This window comes from Lepisma saccharinum, chromosome 7 (genome assembly GCF_977018435.1).
Source record: "Lepisma saccharinum chromosome 7, izLepSacc3.1, whole genome shotgun sequence".
In the NCBI taxonomy this organism is placed as follows: domain Eukaryota; kingdom Metazoa; phylum Arthropoda; class Insecta; order Zygentoma; family Lepismatidae; genus Lepisma; species Lepisma saccharinum.
This window is the reverse complement of record NC_139235.1, coordinates 93,281,395-93,304,296: the sequence shown is the minus strand read 5'-3', so window position 1 is coordinate 93,304,296 and position 22,902 is coordinate 93,281,395. Positions and strand designations below refer to the sequence as shown.

At 39.8% G+C, this 22,902-nt stretch overlaps 1 protein-coding gene across 3 annotated transcripts in view; it reads right to left on the bottom strand.

Annotated features, from left to right (window-relative positions):
* Positions 1–22,902, bottom strand: part of clu (clustered mitochondria protein homolog) — a 147,645-nt gene that overhangs the window by 59,366 nt on the left and 65,377 nt on the right. The window contains exon 1 of one of the 3 annotated variants that reach the window (XM_083125655.1): positions 2,080–2,270. The exons of the other annotated variants lie outside the window; for them this stretch is intronic. Coding sequence (XP_082981781.1) covers positions 2,080–2,125 — 46 coding nt within the window. The 5' untranslated portion in view covers positions 2,126–2,270. Of the gene's footprint in view, positions 1–2,079; positions 2,271–22,902 lie in introns of those variants that run through there. 3 annotated transcript variants of the gene reach the window in all.

Sequence of the window (22,902 nt, the reverse complement as noted above, 5' to 3'; positions counted from 1 at the left end):
TTCTTTATATTTGGCATACTCACTAATTGAGGCATCCTAATCATGAATCTGAAGTTAAAAGTTGTCGGAAACGAATAGAAATTGCAAAATAAGCAAAAATAAAGCGTTAGTTTTCAGAATGGAAACAGTCTATTTTCGCGAATTTTTTTGTTTCACAAGCAAATATATATATTCCTGATACTACTTCGACACCAAATTTTAACTAGGGTTTGCCTAACCTAACCACACGTCAATGGTTCGTGGGGCTTGCGTCAATGGTTCGCAATTATTTTGCAATTTCCAGACGTTTCCGACAAATTTTAATTCACATTCGTCATTAGCAGGCGTCAATTAGTAAGTATGCCAAATATGAAGAAAATCGGAGAGGGGTCTGGTCATCTTCAGTCATACCAAATTAAATAACGCTAGTGTCCACCTTCAATTTTTTTCTCTAAATATTAAGTGTGTGTCTGTGGCGGCGATTAGGGGTGCAGTTGCCCCCCGAATTTTCGCCACTTTTGCCCCCGCACTACTATGCTAAATCTTATCCACAAAGGGAAATATACTGTCTTTGGGTAACAGTTTCATGCATCGGAGACACATTTCTTCAATTTTACACAAGAAACTACTTACGGAAATGAGTTTCTCCAAGGTTTACAACCTCCGTCGATATATATTCTTCCTAAAACTTCATCCTACAATGCAGCAGAACAATAAATAATCACTTTTCATGTAATAATATTGCGCATTTTGTGAAAATCGACAACATCATGCCGTTGTTTCCAAGATGTACCTGCAGATGGCTCTAGCGTCGGAAGTCACGCGATCTCGCTAGTGGAATCAGGGTTTCCAAACGCGTGATTTTTTTCGAGAAACGCGATTTTTTTTTCTTCGAGAAACGCGCGGTTTTTGTCGAGAAAGGAAAATGGTTTTTCGATGAATTTAGAGGTGAAATGGGTGCTAATGGAACCTAACCTAACAGGCCTAACCTAACCTCGTGTGAATGGTTCGTGGGGCTACCCGTGGATGGTTTTTGGGGCTAACGTGAATGGTTTGTGGGGCTATCCGTGGATGGTTTTTGGGGCTAACGTCAATGGTTTTTGGGGCTAACGTGAATGGTTTGTGGGGCTATCCGTGGATGGTTTTTGGGGCTAACGTCAATGGTTTGTGGGGCTACCCGTGCATGGTTTTTGATCCCCGGTTTTTTACAACTTTCATGCACAATAGAGTTGGAAACATTGATATTCGAAAACAAAAGAAGCGTTACAATTCGCAAAGCAAGCGATATCGCACCGTGACGTGCTTTCCGTAGCATTAAGGAAAATGGTTTATTTTAGCAGAAAAAGTGTTTGTTTTCGTGCAAAAAGCATATTGACACCTTCCACTATGTTCCGCAATACATAATTGGTAAGTACAAACCACGAGAAAGACAAAATATCAGATTTAAATGTGTCTCCGATGCATGAAACTGTTACCCTGTCTTTGCCCCCCCTAGTTTTGGCACCGGCCCCCACCCCAGTTATGGGACCCAATCGCCGCCACTGCGTGTCTGGTGATACATGACAATCTCTTACACCTGTCTACGTAGTTTAGGTTACAGCCACAAAATATACTTTCAAACGTTTTTCATCCGATTTTGTGATTAGTCACGAACATTTGCCGCAATAATTTAGTCCACTTTCAGGAAGTCTTCATCAATTACTCTACAAGTATCGCTACATAAAATAAAGCGAGCACAAAAATCTTAAAACATGCTAGATGAACCGGTTACAATTTTACTCTCAAGAAGTACAAAATACGGATAAGTTGTTTCAACCTACAAGGTATAATTTATTTCACTTTAAAAAATTGCGCATTGGAAGTTCGCTTTTTTTAGTTTTCTCGAAAAAATCTATATTTAACAGGACGAATAAAATACTGGCTAGGGCACATAAGGCAACTTGCAATCTAACGTTCCGAGGAGATTAAACTAATTACAATCCACGTGTTTTTGCCGGCGTTACATGCAGTTTAATCTAACGTAAATGATAGATCAGACACTGTTATGTAATCTTCGTGGGGGAAGCAGTTATCTTGGGTGAACACCGGAAAAAATATTACCTTTTGCTTCGCTGCTTTTGGGACCATCTTCTGTCTCCAGGGCCATTTTAATGCCGGTAAATTGTCTCGGTGCTTTTCACAATATTCACAGGCATCCAAAAGGCACGTGCAATGGCGAGATTGAATAACCAAGAACGGTGAACTTTTCCCAGTACGTTTATCGTTCCGAAGATGCGCACGCTTTTCTTCAACAGCTTTCTGCTTTCGAGTCGTGACGTCAATTTCGTCATCAGCTGTGCTACCAGAACATTAAAGAAAAAGTAACTTAAGAAGTGCGAAGAAATATTTCATATACACATCACTGTAGATAATTTCAGTACCAACGAGTCTGACATTAATATCGTAGACCTTTGTCATAGGCTACGACCAATACCTAATACAGTGTTATCATACTTGAAACTCACGCCTTACTCGTATATTTAGACTATTTAACTAGCCCCACAAACCATTCACGGTAAGATTAGGCAAACATAGTTAAAATTGGGGGTCATAGTAATATCAGGAATATATATTTCGTTTTTTTAAGTATTGGAAACGCAAAATCTTGCGGTAAATAATGAGCAATCGTGCATTGTCGGTTGCGATCCCCTTTTTTTTTTCAAATTGGACACGTGAGCGCCAAACTTTAACTGCACATTCGTGATTAGGAGCCCTAAATTATTGAGTATGCGAAATATGAACGAAATTGGGGAAGTGTCCGGTATTGTAAAATCGCTCCATAAAATTACGTATATATTTTATACGTAACGTAAGTGAGCTTATGTCCGCTATCGGTGAGCTTTTGTCCGCGCTTGTAATATAAGACTGGCAGTGAGCTTTTTGCCGGTGAGCTATGTCCGACACTCATGAAAAATGTACGGGTCGTAAGAGGTTACCTTCAGGAAAGCCGCCCAAATGTCAACCTCACGTCCGTGTAGTATAATCCCCGGTAGAGCATCTTAAGTGGAAAATGTTATAATTACCAGGTCGTATCAGCTTGCAGAGCACAAAGATGACTTCAGATTGCACAGGGTAAGACCACAGGTAAGACGATCGTTTTGCGGCGTGGCTTTCCAAGCTGAAAGCTCTCCATCTGATGGAGAAAATCCAATACTCTATTACAGGCAGCGGAGATTTGAAAAATGTTGGCACCTAGACTGTCATTTGTTTTGGACCGTGTCGACATGATTATTATTATTAACAATTTTGTTATTATGGTACTTCACTTCCATAAATTGCATGTTCTGTATTCATAACATTTGTAAACTATAACATATAGAACAGTCTAATTAAAAAAAAAATCATTATACGTATTTCGATAAAATAATACACTTTGAGTTAACAAGGGAACACTTGCCTAAAACTGTTTCCTTCTGGCTTTCATGGCAGCAAGCTGATGAATGAGAGACTCAAAGTCAATTTCTTGCAGGACATTAACGTTGGTTGTGACATACGTTTTAAGTTCACTTTAGGCACACGGCACAGATAAACTAATCGGGACTGGACCTAAAGTTTAAGGTAGGATCCGAACCACTGTACAATGTCCATCCGCCGGGCAAAGAACCCGGGACCCCTTGATTACAAGGCGACGTCGTTACCACTGCGCCATCGGGGAGGCTACAACGATACGTCCTAATCACATTTTTCATATCTATGAAATCGTGAAATAACACGAATTTGACAGATTTTGTGTTGTTATTTGCAAATTTCAACATAGTCTGCACTTTAAAAATTCCGCAGAAATTATTCATAGTTGCACAACTGTAAAGTCGTATTGTGTTGTGTTGAGAGCAAATTAAAAGATATATGAACTGGCCTGCGCTATCCCCCGACAGAACTTTTGGATTCGGGAATGATGGCCTTGATTCCAGTAATCCGAGAATTCATCAGAAGAACTTGTTTCGGCAGTGGAACAACTAAAAACTGCCTTATAAATGTACGTTCTTTGCCATATAGAACTGTAGAAATGTTTACAAGGCAACTATTCCAATGGAGAAGCTTCACTTTTGTTTGTATGCGAGTACAGTGCAAAATAAATGTATTTTTTTGTTGTGAATTTACAACGAAAAGGACACATGGGAATCCGCAGGGAGGGACAAGAGGGTCAATTCCCCACCTTAGGATAAGCAAAAATTGCCCCTTATCCTTCCTGCCTCCATTTTATTGTAACTCTTTTCTCTATTTCCTTTCTTGCATTTTCTTTCGTTTAGCTTACGATCTTCTTTTCTCCGTTTTAGTATCTCTTAGTTTGTTTACTTTCTCTCTTCTTCATTTCTACGTTTCCCTCCCTCCTTCTTTTCTTTATCCTTCTCTATATCGAACTTCTGCGATTTCTCTTCTCTATCCTTCTGTCTGTCGTCCATATTTATCTTTCTCTCTTTCTTCCTCTCGCATCCCTATTTATTTCTCCCACTTCCCCATTTGTTCTTTCTCTCTGCCAGTATTTATTTATCTTCCCTCTCTTCTGTATTTCACTTATTTTCTCCCTCTCTCACCTTTCTCTTGCTATGTTTGCGTGTTTCTGATCCCTGTAGCTATCTTGACGCCCTAAGCAGGATTGTGCCCATTCACCCTCGGAGGGTGTCTACTTTGAGTAACACCAAAAACCGTAATTTTGATTATATAATCGTGGTTATTTGTTTGTTCTTATAAACCAGATATTTCAATAACACGAGTTGGAAAGAAAGGAGTTTTGGAAAAGAAACATAGATGGCAGCACAAGGTGAAGGAATAAAAATAAATTATGGGAGGATAAATATCGATTTAGTGAAAGGATAAACATAATAAAAATATGTACAAAAGATGACAATCATGTATAAGAAATAGACAATCGATGGAAAGGAAAATAAATGTGGTTTTCATTATTCAAAAAGTTAAAGCCTATAGTCAATTAGTAGACACGCATAAAGAAATATTCAACGAAGTAAAAATTTAACAACTTCTTTCCTTCCCTTTGCTATTAAGAAATATTCAACGAAGTAAAAATTTAACAACTTCTTTCCTTACCTTTGCTATTCTGAACAATTCCTCAAAAGAAGATATTTTCGAGTTGAGTCGAGTTGGTGTCTTAAGTCCACTTTATGCACAGTAAGGCTAATCGGGATTGGACCTACAGTTTAAAGTGGGATCCGAACCACTATGTGCCTCCACCGAGTATCGAACCCGGGACCCCTTGATTACAAGGCGACGACGCTACCACTGCGTCCAGAGAAATTTTAGAATTAATAGCTGCATAACATTATAACAATACGTACATTGCAAAAACATGTAGCAATTTAGGCTGAGAGATTATTGTTTATTTTATATCATTATGTACGTATTAAATAAATGCGTATACTTATAATAAACATACTCTTTAACAGTGATACTTAAAGTATTTATAAATAATGTTATTACTTTTCATATTCAATTATGTAACACGTTCAAGGTTTTATTGGGAGTATAAAGTAGGAGGACCAGGGTGGAAAGTAGGAAGGGGCGACATAAATCCACCTCGCCCGGATGAAAATTTTATCTTGAGCACCAGCGTTTTTTTTGTGCGTACATCAATGTTTTCCTCTTATAACATGGTTTGTGATATTTACAGCCTACAAACTTTCAAATGAGGAAACGAAGAAAACTCATTAAGGAATAACATAGGTTATATTTAAAGATTTGTAGTGTGTTCTAGGGATGGCCAGATCCGGATCCTAAATTTTTTCGGATCCGGATCCGCGGATCCGGAATTTTCACATCCGGATCCAGAACTTTCGGATGCGAATCCAGTACTTTCGGATCCGGATCCGTTTCGTCATCCCACATGCGCTTCTTTGGAAAGTAAGAATGTGTTTATAACATATTGTTACCTGCTAATATACATATACAGGGTGATTGGTAATTCGACCTATTCCTGGAAAGGGGTAATACTAGAACACATTTGCAACAAATTTGACCCTATGCACCAGGGGTCGGAAATCAATGGGTTTCGAGTTATTGCAGTTTGTAGATTTTCGTGACATATTCCGACTTGCGACCAAAAAACTACTAATTCTGAAAAAACTACTACTCCCTGAGCATATAATCGACATTTTGCTAACAGCTGACGAATGAGTGACTACTGGGGAAAAAATTCATGCCCAAAATTCCCATACCCACAGAAAGAAACAGCCATTGGTGCAAACGTCATGAAGAAATTTGGAAATTATCGTTTAAATGGAAGATGATTACTCTAAAAATTGGTAACACACTTGGCGTAAAAATTACGGAAAAAACTTCCTCGTTTCATAAGCTCTCCAAAAAGATAAAAATGTTGTCAAGAGACAGAGTGTCAATGCGAGTGATTGTGTCTGAAGTACGCCGCAGGATTTGTAGTTTTTGTAACAGTTAATTCTGACAACCTGGAATCATGTGAATAGTAAATAACATTATTATTTCACTCATTTTCGTTCCTTTATTTCTCACAAACGACAACTTCTTTTCACTTTACAAAGAGGTCTACAACGCGCCTTCTCCGCTTTTTATTCAGATTTTTCCCCCAACCCGTGTGTCAGTTGACAACATTTTTATCTTTTTGGAGAGCTTATGAAACGAGGAAGTTTTTTCCGTAATTTTTACGCCAAGTGTGTTACCAATTTTTTGAGTAATCCTCTTCCATTTAAACGATAATTTCCAAATTTCTTCATGACGTTTGCACCAAAGACTGTTTCTTTCTGTGGGTATGGGAATTTTGGGCATGAATTTTTTCCCCAGTAGTCACTCATTCGTCAGCTGTTAGCAACATGTCGATTATATGCTCAGGGTGTAGTAGTTTTTTCAGAATTAGTAGTTTTTTGGTCGCAAGTCGGAATATGTCACGAAAATCTACAAACTGCAATAACTCGAAACCCATTGATTTCCGACCCCCGGTGCATAGGGTCAAATTTGTTGCAAATGTGTTCTAGTATTACCCCTTTCCAGGAATAGGTCGAATTACCAATCACCCTGTATATATAATATACATATATACACACATATATATAGTGTGTGCGCGCGCGTGCGCGATTTGTAATTAATTAATACATTTACAAGAGCGGCCTAAGTTTCCCCCTCCGATTTCCATGAAATTTGGCAGGTGTGTGGAGGGGCCCAAAGGAAGAAATACGTGTTTTGGTGTTTCAGCTAAAAAAAAAACTGTTTTAGGGGGAACCCCCTCAAATATCAAGATGAGGAGAAATTGAAATGGGGATCCGACCCCGAAACCACGTAAATATGGCATAGGAAGAAGCAGGGGGCATAGGGCCTCTCTATACACCTGCCAAATTTCATGGAAATCGGAGGGGAACACAGGGGTCAGATCCTTACTTCAATTTGTCCTCATCTTGACATTTGAGGGGATTTTGCCCCCTAAAACAGCTTTTAGCTGAAACAGAAAAACACGTATTTCTTCCTTTGGGCCCCTCTATACACCTGCCACGTTTCATGGGAATCGGAGGGGAACACAGGGGTCAAATGCCCACTTAAATTTGTCCTCATCTTGACATTTGAGGAGGGGTTTTGCACCCTAAAACAGTTTTTTAGCCGAAACAAAAAAAAAAAAACACGTATTTCTTCCTTTGGGTCCGTTTATACACACACCTGCCACGTTTCATGGGAATCGGAGGGGAACACAGGGGTCAAATGCCCACTTAAATTTGTCCTCATCTTGACATTTGAGGAGGGGTTTTGCACCCTAAAACAGTTTTTTAGCCGAAACAAAAAAAAACACGTATTTCTTCTTTTGGGCTCGTTTATACACACACCTGCCAAGTATCATGGAAATCGGAGGGGGAAACAGGGTTCAGATTCTCACTTCAATTTGTCCTCATCTTGACATTTGAGGGGTTTTTGCCCCCTAAAACCGTTTTTTAGCTAAAACAATAAAACACGTATTTCTTCCATTGGGCCCCACTATACACCTGCCAAGTTTCATGGAAATCGGAGGGGACACTTAGATAACCTCCCTTGTTAGTCTTACACTTTGCAATTATATAACACTGCATATATTATAATGTTTTATTTTAATTTGTAAAACTGTAACTGTAGAAAAATTGTATAATTTTTGTATAACATTTCTATCTTGTTATATGTGTTAAAGTTTTCATCCTGGAATGGAATTTCTCACATTTATGTGTGTTTCCATTTCCAATACATTCGAATGAAAACATATTCGTTTCAATGGCATTTGAAAAATCACCTCTGACATTTTATGTTAAACAAGTAAGATTATTTTTGTGCACGAGTGTGTTAGCCGATGCGTAGCAAAGTATTTTAGGAACAACACTTGAAAAAAATTATTGTAGGACTAACTAATGAAAAATTTCTTTGTAATCGAAGATCATAATACCTTTTAAAGTGTGGTAATATTATAATGGGATTGAGGTACGAAGCTCTCGGAACCGGATCCGGATTTTCGGATCAGGAACTTTCGGATCCGGATCCAGTTCCGAAACTTTCGGATCCGGATCTAGATCCGTAACTTTTGGATCCGGATTTTTCGGATCCGGATCCGTTTGGCCATCCCTAGTGTGTTCGGGAAAAGATGCATAAGTCACAAACTGCTAGTTTCTGCTACTTTCATCTGTCACACTGAATCAATGAAATAAAATATTATAAGTATATTTTTATGTCAGGCATGCGTAAGGAGTCTAAACAGTGATGATCCATTGTTGTACAGACAATGCGGTATGAGACCTAGCATTTTCGTGTAACAGAAACCATTGGCCAGAATGACAGAGGTCCTTCCTAACCCGCTTCTGAGTCGACCAAGCACTTCCTCTTAATACCACTAATTGATTGTTTGGTTTTCAGAGACAAGTTCATGGTGGATCAGTCCTTGGGAATCAAAAAATTCGATCAGCAGCACCTTTGTCTTCGATTTCGACATCCGTGCTTTTTTTCTTTACGGGCAAGACCTGTCCTTTCCACTGCGCACTCTGTCTCTTTGTCACCAGTCATACACCTGGGTTCTTGATAATGCTGCATCACCATACACTGCTCGTATCATCTGTAGGCTATATAATGCCTGTAATGTTTGCTGTAACATTGTATACTTTGACTTGAGTGATTTTGATTTGATTGATTTTCTTCGCTTTTCTGCCACTAACTGCGAAGATCAGGATGAATGTTGAAGAGATCAAGTGAATGGAGAGAAAATCACAAACACATATGCACAGCACAAACAAAAGTACATAGATTATTATGCTGGCCATGGGTCCAGACGCCAGAGCCTCGGTAGTCTGCAAAGTGCAGTACAGGGTGTACAACGTGGAAGTGAGGTTCACATACAATACGGTGTATTGAAAAAGGGTCACCCCGTACCCGCGTTTGTTACAACCTGTCCCGGTTCCCGCGCTAGCTGTTCGCTGGCTTTTCTCCGTGCTGGGGAAAGTCAAAGCCAGGCAGCCAATTAAAATACTCAACGTCGCAACAGCGTCTACGTAAGCGCCTCTCTTCTGGCTCCCATTCGCTCCTCGCTGCCCAGCAGACGATTTTTTCCTCGTTTCTCATTGGCACCGAAACTGTCGAGCGATCGCTAGCGCGGGAAAGGGGACAGGTTCTAACAAACGTGGTATAAGTGCTATTTGCCGAAGAGCCTAGAATTATTGCATTCACATTACATTGCACAGGAAATGAGTCTTTAAAAAGCCCCACGGGGGCCGGCTGTAGTATCTTGAAAGTAAGCAGGCACGTAGCCATGAGGAGGGCTAAGGGGGCTGAAGCCACCCCTGAAATCCTACAAATATCTAATTTAAATGTTATTTTTATTGTTAATAACAGAAATAAAGTTATAACCACAGTAAAACTGCATTACATCGAAAACAGTTTAGTGTATAATAGAAGAACCAGGTTATAATTTTATATTCTACCAATTAATCAAGAGAATAAATGGATCCACAGTTTCCAAAACTTATAGTTTTCTTTGTGAAAGGTCACAGAGTATAAACTTTATGAGTAAAATTTACCACTAACTGTTAAAGCCTTTTTTTAACTATTGTGTAAAAGTTAAGAACAAAATACAATAACTATGATTTTCAGTACACTAATTTTACAAAATATAAGAAAAATAATGGACAACAATTGTGTTAGATATTCACTGATACGGTGAATCGAGTAGCAAAGTGTCTCCATTTGTGCAATAATAACAATAAATATGGATTGAAATTAGTATTTTTTAAATAACTTATAATAGTTATTATTGTAAAAATAATTATTATTGCAATTATTATTATTACTAATCAAGTTTTGTCTTATGGCCTGACCCCGTCTACAATATTTCTGCCGACGTTCGTGCTGATAAGGGATGAGCCCCCCCCCCCCCCGAAATAAAATTCTGGCAACGGGCCTGGAAGTAAGCACTTTGACTGAAATAGGCAGAAATGGGTACTACAACAGAGTGATTTTCGTTCAGAAATCACCCGATTCGGATTTTTAACTTAAAAGCCTACATTTTGTGGGCATGGAACATAAAGAAAGGAATTTTTGGGGTAAATCCTCAGTATAATCTATATACGTACTATATATATGCGTGTGTGTGTGTGTTTGTTCCGGCATAACTCTCGAACGCCTGGAGCGATTTCAACCAAACTTGGTACACGTATCACTTGCAATCTAGAGAGAAATACTGTAAGGGTAAGACACCCCTGGCACCCCTAGGGGTGGGGGTGGTAAGGGGTGACATGTAAAAATAATCGAAAACTAACGATATCAGTGTGGAATCCACAGTTGTCTGGGTTGCTAAGATGAATAGTGACACTCCCAATGCCGTTCAACTCTAAGTTCATCACCTATCTGGATGGGGGGTGAGGGGATGAAAAATAAAATTTCAAAAATGACCTAGAATAGTGTCGAATCCATAGTTTTCGGAGTGTCTAAGCTAATTGGTGACATTCACGACGACCAAACTTGGTACACATATGACTTACAATCTGGAAAGAAATACTGTGGGGGTAAGACACCCTGGCACCCCTAGGGATGGGGTGGGAAGGGGTGACAAGTTAAAATAATCGAAAACTACCGATATTAGTGTGGAATCCATAGTTGTCGAGGTCGCTAAGATGAATGGTGACACTCCCAATGCCGTTCAACTCCAAGACACCCCTGGCACCCCTAGGGGTGGGGATGGGAAGGGGGTGGCATATAAAAATTATCGAAAATTACTGATATTGGTGTGGAATCCATAGTTTTTGGGGTCGCTAAAATTAATAGTGACACTCCCAATGCCATTCAACTTCAAGACACCCCTGGCACCCCTAGGGGTGGGGGTGAGAAGGGGGTGACATGTAAAAATAATCGAAAACGACCGATATTAATGTGGAATCCATAGTTTTCGGGGTCGCTAAGATGAATAGTGACACTTCCAATGCCGTTCAACTCCAAGCTCATTTTACACTATAGTTAGAATTCATTATATTCCTGTCTAATACAAGATTGGGATAAATAAATACCCAGGCAACCTTGGGCAACATTCGACTCGGCTGTGGGAGTTCTGACAGCAGCTCTCCCTACGCCCGTAGATCTGACGCCAAGGCATCGGAAAATACATTTTCGACAAAGCCGAAGCTGTTTTGTTTGGCACGTTCCTCAGACAGGGTCACCGCTTATGACCCAGGGATTTCTTATTCATATATTCAAGCTCGGCAGACAAGGTGCGCGCACAAACAACACAGCATATGCAGTCAGGTGCTTCGGTGTTATCCGGGGAACAGTCTACTGCATTCACCCTCTGGCCTCCTCCACTTTTCACGGCAGAGGGACCGAAATTATCGCCTTCCTTCTTCCCATCTGGGGATAGACAAAAATATATCGTGAATATTCATGGCTTCATTCATCCATTCCCCTTATGAAAGCAAGAGACCTGACGCTCCTGAAAATTGTTATCTACAATGCCTAAAGCTTAAAAAAAGGTAAAGTGTTCCCCTGTGCATAGCACTACGCCATGAAGGCGTATAGGGGGTGTGGGGGTAACGCCCCACACTTTCTTGATCCGGTCGTGAGTGGGGGTGATGTGATCAGCATCACGCCCCTGACCGCCTTTACCCCCCAGGGTTTCCCCCAGGTACCCATGTTATTCGACGCTGGGTGGGCGCCGGGGCCGCTTCCACCGTTGGAAAAGTTCCCGGATTTGAACCGGCCGGGGATCGAACCCGGGACCTTGAGCATGGTAGTCAGACGCGTTACCGACTGAGCCACCGCGGGAAAAATAACAATACTGAATTAAGCATTGCGAACAAATTGCAAGCAATTTTTACTGTTATAGGTAGAGTGAGGCCACGATAATAGCCGGCGCGAGAAACGCCTGTAGAAGTGACCCTCTGTTGCCGCTTTTACCTACGAAGGAACTTGCTAATTAGACCTACGCTTGCTTTCCTGTTTGGGCCAGAAGCGGCAACATTAAAATCCCCTCCTCTGCGAAGCAGCCAGCAGGGAAAGAGGATTTTGTCAAAATAACCGTTCTGCGGTGTAAATGGGGCCCGGATCTTAGCGTGGCCCAGGTATAGTCTATACTCCGTCCCAGAAGTCTGCGGAGAAACGCAGCGCATAGCGTTAGAGAAAGGGGCAAAGCAGTGCGCGCTTCTGCAAACGACTGGTATAGTGATACCACAGCGTGTCCTGTGCATCGTATTCCCGCGGGGAGGGGAGGGATAGAATGGAGCTGGCTTCCCTATGACCCGGGATGGAAGGGAATTTGCCCGAAGCCTTCTGGCTGAAGGTTCATTTCTTTGTGGCTCCAATATACAGTGTAAAAGGCTTAATCTGGCCAGGCCCGTAGCCAGGAATTCTTATTAGGGGGGGGCAAAGTCAATCCTAGAGGGGGCAAATTTTTAATATACTGTGTTGCATTGGCAGATATAGCAGGGTACAGACGGGCACTTGTCCCCCTCCTCCAAAAGTGATATTTAACAGGAAAGGGATGATATCTTGGAACTCCAATGAACAAAAAAAAGTTCGAGCAACATCAAATAACAATATTTCGATAATGACTTTTCGGAATACCAAAGAATACAAAGCTAAAGTTTAACATAAATAGCGACTGTATCTACTTTATAATTACAGGTCCAAAAGGTTAATAGACGATTAATATGTACCAACAGTTTTGGGCTTCTCTGCAGAACTGATTAAGGAAGTCCATTATAAATCGTGCTTCATAATGTTTCCCTCTAGTTTCCAGTATGCAAGATTTTTACGCACAAAGGAATCTAATGAGAATCCAACACCATTGTGTTGTGTTATGCAAGAAAATTCAAATTAATTAAATAATAATGGTTACATATTATCTACACTTTGATGAATTGTGTAGGTATTTAAAGTTTCTTTAATATATATATATACGTACATGTGTTGCTATGAAGTTTGAACTGCTTAATCTTTAGTCACTTCGCTGTGCGAACAGTGATGCAAGCGGCAATACTTCTTTCATTCGGCACCAGAGTTCAGCATATACAAGGGATATATTATATATATATATATATATATGTATATTATTTAAATACATTACATGATCAATTCATACGCCGAATTGTCTCTCAAATGTGCGCGCTCCTTTTCCTCAAAATAATTGTTCGTGCATTTAAGCAGCAACAATCTGAAGTATATATTTGGCCTTACTTCTCTCTCTGGTAATTTAGAATGCATTACAGAGAAGAATCATATTGAAATCGAAGCGAGCAGGAAAATCTTTAGATCAAAATATTTGCAAGCTGAAAACAATATTGATTTAATAGGGCGCAAATAATTTCACGAGGTGCCATGGCATTCTCTTTAACATTTTTTTTTTTCAATTAGATCGTTTTGGCTCCCAGGCCTTTGGACTATAAGAATAGCAGAATTCGCACTTGCGAGCGAAGCGAGCAAGACAATTTTACGGAAATTTGAAAGCGAGGGGGCAATTGCCCCTCTGTGCCCCTGCAACTGCCCTTTGGGCGTCTGGAAGAAAAATTCAAGAAAAACTTGAAAACTAATTCCATCTTGAGTATCCATTTGTACTGCTATCTTAGATTCTGCTAGTCATGTTTCTTTACTTCAATGTTTGCCCCCCCCCTAGATTGGACTTCCGACCAGAATTGGGAGGGGGGATAATTCCCCTTCCCCCTGCTGTGGTTGCAGCACTGTTTGTGAGTGTCTCTTCATCAATTTCACGTCATCACTCATTGTCACGATTAGCTCGAAGTGGTAGAAAGGCAACGCTAAGTAACAAAAATCAAATATACACTCCCTCTCTCTACCACATGAATCACTATTACCAATAGGTAGACTTCGGAAACTAAAGATTAAGCAGTTCACACTTCATAGCAACACATCCAAGAAAAACATCCAAACACATTAGGCACCTTTCATACAAGACTTCTCAAAATGTCACAACTGTTCTAGATACTACAAATTACGAATCATTTCCGAAAATCTGAATCAGGAAGAGATTTTCTCCCCCTAATCCTAGTACGACATTATTTGGAATCCCACACACCTTAATAAATCACAAAATCAATAAGTCTTTTTGTTATGTTGCTAGAGTAATAGAGGATATAATTGTAAAGATTAGTGAGAATTCCAGGTAGGAATATGTTTTGAATTTTTCACAGGGGGGCAAAGCAGGCTTGCCCCCCTGCCCCCCCTCTAGCTACGGGCCTGAATCTGGCACGGCTCCCGCCAAAACCTTCTCTGTCGTCTGCAGGACGTTGTTGCCACTGATTTCGGCGCAAGGGAGCAAACGTGGCGACAGGCCGGGCCGCGAGCGGTAATTTGGCGGTGCAAGCACAGATGTCTCCACCACCAGAACATTCACGTCCTTGACAACGTGGCAACAAAGGACACTCGAAGGAAACGGCGACCCCTGGTAGGCAGAGGACAAGGCACGTGCTGTCTCCAAGGTTTCTGCCAATGGTTGAAAACACTCACGTGACGCCCGGAAAAGTCTGCTAGCAGAAGAAAATCTATGGTTTGGCGCGAACTGTGCCAGGTTAAACCTTTTGCACTGTAGTTGCAGTCGTGTTGTCCCTTCATGCAATCGCCTTTCCTCTAGCGCATTCATTGGTCGTGTACTCTCGAGACACTACTTGCATTCGCTTGCTCCACAGACTCCTGGAAAAGTATAATGATTACTACTCTCGCCTTTGGTGCGAACTGTCCTGGGATCGTTCCTCGGTGAGCGTTACCGGACGAACTGAGTTCCAGTTCTTTGGCCTTCGAATGGATGTTCCCTTGCGCTTTCACGTTTGTCATTCTTTCTCATCGTCGCGATATACCTAAAAAAGTTAGCGACTTGAAATGTCAGAATGGACGTACAGTATAGTAAAAGTATTTGCTAATTTCAAATATACTTATGTCCATTTCTGATACACCACCAAATAAATATCAAGCGATTAGAATCCTAATAGTAATTTAAGATTGATGCATATATTTCTTTGTACAAATTCTCTCTTTTGTTACTTGGCGTCACTCTTCTGCCAGTTTTGGCAAATCGCGACGATGAAGATAAGTGATGATTACATCATGGCGGCCTGGTATGATTGATGCCAGGGTCCGGTACTGGGTTACGGCCCGGCGGTTGATAAACACTGCCTCAGTAAAGTAGTTTTTATTTACTGTATGTTAAATTTTCGTGTATTTAAGTTCTGATTTACTGAACTCGCCAACAAGACGAGACTTTTGGACTGCAAGCCTCGATCTCTCTCTACTAGCGTAACAGAAATAGTCAAGTACCGGCCTGTATTTTGTAAAGTAATCATCGTATAAGCTCTCTTTCCTCGATCAAATTAGCGAATCGAAATTGGAACGAGTCCCTTCAGAGATAATTTTACCGAAGGCCTGAAATAACAACGAAATTATATGCACAGTACCAGTGGAACTTTTATCTTTCTTTAAAAAAGGGACCAGTCCAACAGCGGACACAGGAAATACGCAACAGTTTACGAAAGAATGGACATTTTGTATTCATGGCTGAAAACATGGGATTAACACTAACGAGTCTCTACTTAGAACTCGTTTGTGAACTACAGAGAGGATTTAGAACAGAAGCAATCGATGCCGCAAAAACTTCCCCTGTGTAATGATCATCACATCACTTCTACGTATTTCAATTACAGGAACTTAATCGTGCAGAGCTGCCTTCTAGAAAGACCTGTCCAGCGTCTGTTTATGTAGGTCATGGACAAGAACGTATTTAGGGGGTGGGTCCAAGGGGGTCCGGACCCCCCCGAAAGATTTATCAAGTACTAAAATTAAATAATGAAAAATATATTCGTCTAGCTGCTGTTGTATAATTTCCTCTGAACTTATTGGAAGACATGGATTATATTGGAATACACGAAGGACGTATTTAGAAACCCGCCACACACACACATCCGAAAGACTTATTAAGTATGACAATTAAATAATTAAAATATACTCGTTTAGCATTTGTTGAACTTATTGGAAGGCAAGGATTATATTGGGATGATACGGTTTTTGAGGGACAGGAAGGACTCTCCCCCCCACACACACCCTCCAAAAGACCTATTAAGTACGAAAATTGAATAATGAAAATATACTAGTTTAGCATTTGTTGTATAATATTTCCTCTGAACTTATTGGAAGACAAGGATTCTATTGGGATCATACGGCTTTGAGGAACAGGAAGGACGTATTTAGGAGGGGTCCAGGGTTCCGAACCACCCCGAAAGATTTACCAGTACTAAAATTAAGTAATGAAAATATTAGCATTTGTTGCATAATTGATGGTTATTAATTTCCTCTGAACTTTTTTTAATCAGAAACTTACTTTTCTCCAACTACATGTGACATCATTTTTGTTATTCGATAAATATTCAATTGTTCATCTATTTGACATTAATTTCATTGCCAGAGCACTTGTTTTTATGTAAATTATTCCGATCTTAACTAAAGGTAAGCTACGTAATGAATATGCGCTGCTATATCTCTATTTATATAGCTACAGTCTTTTTACCTAATCGTGTAATAATAATATAATATTATTTTATGTATTGTAATTTGTATTAATTTGATTTAATATAATTATTTTAATTAAATTATTATTATTCCTGGGACACTTGATTCGGACCCCCCCCCCCGAAACATATTTCTAGATACGTGCCTGGTCATGGATCATAACATACTGCAATAATTACACTTTATCTACATACATTCAAACTACGATTTCTCGCCTGTTCGATACATATTTGTGACTGTATCCGTGTATCGTATTGCGACCCATGACCTAGCAATGATGACGTTGCATGTAAAGACTCTCTGCGCCAGCCTTCTTGTAAGAAGTCAGGAAGGCACTGTCAGGGCACCAGAAAGTTAATATTAATATACTTGCACGGAAGAAAAAGAATGAATAAATTGCTTAATGAGCTGTTAGCTTGTTACAGAAGGGGTGCTACACAGGCACGTATACAAATATATTTTGGGGAGTCCGAATCAAGGTCTCAGAAATAATAATAATACTGTTTAAATTAAAATAATTATAATATAATTAAATTAAATTAAAATATTTTTTTAATTGTTATTACATAAATAGGAAAAAAGACGATGTAAGAATAGAGATATAATAGCCATGGGCGTCCGGAAGGGGCTCGTCGCCTCCCTGGAAAAATAAAGTCAACCAAAAATTATGTATTTCACACATATAATTTCATTTTAGCCACAATAATGTGTTAATTATTGCATGAACACCATAATTTCAAATTTAATGTTTTTTTTAGGGATCAACACTATATTTGGGGAAAATGCGCCTTGTTTGCCCCCCACCTGGGAAAAAATACCTTCCTTGCCCCTACCTGAAAAAAAATCTGCGGACGTCCATGATAATAGCACGTATATATTATCTACCTTGCGTATAGTTAAGATCGACAAAATATTTACAAATGTCTTGGCTTGGAAATGAATGTCAAATAGGCTAGATAGTGAACATTGAATAACAGAAAAGTATGTTATTAATAGATCGAGTTGACGAAAAGTAAAGTTGCTGATTATATACACATGTTATCGTCCTAAGCAGTAGTGTGCATAAATCTTTGGTACTGTGCTTCGAAGCCAATAAGATCGTCCGGATACCCCTGGAGCCCCACCCCCACAAATACGTCCTTAGTGCTATAGCTTCATATCCACGCAGGAAAAATATGTACCGGAAACCATGTTAGGGTAAGGGTAATATGGGTCTTTCAGACATTTTGTTTGTGCATCTCTTGTTCCTTGTACAGAAAGAGATTTTCACTCATGTGTACTACCAGATTCAGTGCAAAGACTGACCTTCATTAAATTTCAGAGTTCTGCGATGCCCCAAACAGGCTACAGAGGGCTCTGTGTTGGGTAACTTTAATTCTGGCCACCCGGTATTTCATAGGCTATTGAATCATCTTAACAACATCTCAAACCAAATAGATATCTTCAACTCTTATGTGTCCTTTATCACCACCTACAAAAAATTGTACACAAGCAAGCCTATTGTGAAACTCAGTTTTGCTTATCTTGGTAGTCTTATTTAAACAGTCTATTGCTTTACTATTGTTTCTTTCCTTTCTAAAATGGTTCCTGCTGTACTGAAAATTTCAATAAATAAATAAATCATAAAAATTCAGCTACGATATGAAAGGCAGGTGAATGAAAATTGTAATTGTGGAGTGAATGCATTAGTAATCATATCTAATCTTATCTTTGACTCTAAGCTTACATAAGCCGGTCCCCGTGGCGGAGTGGTTAGCACATCGAGCTACGACGAATCCCGGCCTGGGTATGGATGTTTGTGAGTGTCCATTCATCAATTTCATGATATCACCACTCATCCCCATTAGCCAAAAGTGGCATAAAAGCGAAGTAAAATAAAGCAAATCAATCAATCTGAGCTTACATAACATGAAAATCAAAGCAGAACTTTGATTTCGAGCGGTCGTTTCTTTTTCGGAAAAATTTGTGTGGCACCTCTCTCTTTTCTGTAAAAAATGAAAAACCTCAGAAGCCGAATTCTTGGTAAATTGAACAAGAAATGGTGCATGGGCAAGGGCGCCGATGATCAGGTAGACGTGCATGACGACAAACGAAACCTCCGAAGAAGATTATGGGCCGTTGCCAGACGAACAGAAGGGTGAAAGCATTAAAAATACTGCACCAGGTTAAAAATAAGGCGGGCAAAACAACAGTCGTCCTCCACACACGCCTAACGACAGTACGGCTTCCGTAATACGCATTCCTGCTGCTTCTTGCTCCCATTCAACCTTCCACGAGAAAGGAATTGCCACGTTCGGACTGAAAATATGTCAACAAAGAACAGGGTGTGTGGAAAGGTTCTGAGTATGGAGGAAAACCGTGCGAGAAACAGTTCCTGGTTGAAGTTTCCGTGGGTGTGATCGCAGACTGTGTGAGCTTGGACGAAATTCAAATAAGTGGATTCTTAACTTTTGAACTATGGTTAGCAGGCGGCGCCACCGTGTAGGTGAGGGTGAGCGGTAGTCTACCGTGAAAAATTCTTGGCCACCCTCAAATGGTATACGCGGATTATTATTTAGATTTTTGTTATTTAGTGTAGCTTTTCTGCCACTTTGGCTGATCGCGACGATGAGGATGATTGATATGATTAAATTGACGGTACCCATACCGGGATTCGAACCCGAGACCCCTGACGTCGTAGCGCGATGTCATAACCACTCCGCAACGAAGGTAGGCGCCTACACAGAACATTTTAGAGGAAGTAGCCTATTACAGACTGATACAGAAAAAATATTTGGAATAAAAGAGCGAAATAAAGGTATTCAGGTTGAGAAATAAATGAGAGGGAGACGGAAGATCATAAAAACAGAGAGAAAGGAGAAAAAAGAACGAAAGATGGGAAATAAGAAGGGGAAAACAAATAGATACGGAACTGAGAAGACAGAGACAGAGAAAGAGGGATGGAAAGAATAAGAAAAAAGAACAACAAGAGGTGTAACAGATAAAAGGGAAGAAAGAGAGAATGTGGAAAAGGAATGATGGTAAAAATACAAAGGAAAAGAGATAAACAGATAAGGAAACAGACGAGACAAAGAGAGAGAAAAAGATAAATAATGAGAAAAAGAACGAGAAGTGTAACAGGTAAAAGTAAAGAGAAAATTAGAAAAAAGAACAAGAGATGGAAAAGATAAAAAGGAAGAAAGAGAAAAGCAAATAGAGAAAAAAAGAGAGAGAGAATGAGAAAACAAAATAGTCAACAGATAAAATGGAAGAAAAAGAGAAATAATGTGTAAAAAGAATGAGATACGGAAAAATACAAATGAGAAAGAGAGAGAAACATACGGAAACAGAAGAGGCAGATAAGAGAGAAAGAATGAGAAAAAAGAACGAGAAGTGTAACAGATAAAAGGAAATAAAAAGAGAAAATGAGAGGATGGAAAAGATAAAAAGTAAGAGAGAGAAAAACAAATAAGGAAACAGAGAAGAGTGAGGGGGAGAGAGACTTAGAGAAAAGAGCAAAGCGTGCAACAGATAAAAGTGAGAGAAACATAAGGAAACACGAGACAGAGAGATAAAGATAAATAAAGAGAAAAAGAACGAGCAGTGTACCAGATAAACGTAGAGAGAAAATGAGAAAAAGAACAAGAGATGGAAAAGATAAAAAGAAAGAAAAAATAAATAGGAAAACAAAGAGAGAATGAGAAAAACAATACAACAGAAAAAGGGAAGAAAGAATGTGGAAAATGAATGAGATTGTAAAAATACAAAGGAAAGAGAGAAACAATACATAAGGAAACAGAAAGAGAGAACGAGAGGTGTAGCAGATAAAAGGGAATAAAGAGAAAAAATGAGAAACAAGAACGATATGGAAAAGTTAAAAAGGACGAGAGAGAAAGGAAAACAAAATAAGAAAGAAAGAAAATTTAAAGAGAGAGAGAGAAAGACACCGACCACCGAAGCAGCGTACACAAGAACGAAATTCTCTAGCGACCACACTGATGGTTTTGACACCTTGGAAAGTTGTTTGGAATAAGCAAAACAAGAATCACACAAAAATATATTTGACCACGGCCGCCCAAGGAAGGACCAGGGTTGGGTGTCACTTGAGGCCCCATCCTCAAATAAGGAAAAATTGCGTTACTCTTCCCTCCTGTCTTTTATTTGCATTCTTGTTATCCTTTCCATCTTACTCTCCTTGTAACCGCAAACTTTCACGTTTCTTTCTGCATTACTACTTTTTATGTTTATTGTCGTTTTTTTTATTTTCCCATTGTCTCTTTTGCATTCTTTATTGTTTCTGGATCTTCGCTCTCTCTCTCTCTCTCTGTTTCGTTCCCTCGACCTTCGTTCTCAACACCCGTATGTGTGTTGATTTGTTTTGTTGTTTTAAGACCACTTTATGCACAGTAAGGCTAATCGGGACTGGACCCACTATGTGCCTCCACAGGGAATCGAACCAGGGATCCCTTGATTACAAGGCGACGACGCTACCACTGCAACATCGGGGAGGCCCCGTATGTGTGTGTCCAGGGTGGTACTTGTCCACCCTTCTAAGCCCCGCGACAGGTTAAGTTTGCAGCAACTTTTCGCATGTATAGACACAAACGTGCGCGCAGAAAATAGTTCCGCAGCAATACTGTCAATTTTCTCACTGTCTACGATATGAACATCTCTGCGGTTGAGGCAAGACTGGTACGGAAGATTCTTAGCACCGTTCTCGTGTGGATTAATACATTAAACCTGCTGCAAACTTAACCTGTCGCGGGGCTTAGTTGCTAACTTTTGGCACTGGGGAGAATATACATCCATAAATTACTCCATACTGGACCTAGAATTCGAGCCTGGAACTTCAGGTACACCCAACGGCGAAAGAAACAGTAGGCGAATTGTCCATCACCATTTTCATTCGGTCTGAATTACACAATGTGATGACTAGGCCTAGGATTTTCATGACTTAGCATTTTTTTTCTTTTGTAATGGTGACGTGTTCCCTAAACATATAGAAATTCATATTATGAAGAAAATAATTAAATTAAGGTGCTTTTTAAGGACATATTTTGGCATTTGGCCACTTTTACGTGATAGAGCTTATTTTGATGGATTTTCGGTCATATTCAGCATATTTTCGCTTTTTCAAGAAATATAGCCATTTTCGAAGTAGATTCGTTTTTAATCCCATACGAGGGTCACTATTTATATTTTGAGCCTAACAATGAAAAAACAGGAATTTGGCATTGAAAACTGCTTTATTGTTTTTCGAAGTATTCTCCTTTATGGTCAATACACTTTTGCATTCGTTCGAACCATTTGTCAAAGCAGTTTTTTCAATCTTCTTGAGACACCTCCATAACATGGTTTTTGAACGCACCAACGGCGTCTTCCGCCGACGAAAATCGTTGTCCACGCAATTTATTCTTGACATTCGGGAACAAGAAGAAGTCATTGGGTGCCAAATCAGGACTGTACGGCGGATGACCATCAATTCGATTTTTTGACTGTTCATAAAGTCGGTTGTTAGACGAGATGTGTGACAGCTTGCATTGTCTTGATGAAGAATGATCCGACGGCGTTTGTTTGTTTTCCGTATTTGACCGAAGACCTCTGGCAAACAAATTGTTGTGTACCATTCAGAGTTGACCGTTCTACGTTCCTCTAAAGGCACAGTTGCCACATGACCAGTTTTCCCGAAAAAACAGGCGACCATTTGTTTCGATGTGCTTCGAGCGCGAACAACTTTTGTTGGATTGGGTTCATCTTGAAACACCCATACAGTCGACTGCTGTTTACGTTTCGGCTCATATGCATATATCCATGATTCGTCACCTGATACAATCTTATATACGTTTTTTGAAGCACCACGATTGTATTTATTGAGCATTTGTTTGCACCAATTGACGCGAGCGTCTTTTTGAGTTTTTGTCAAATTGT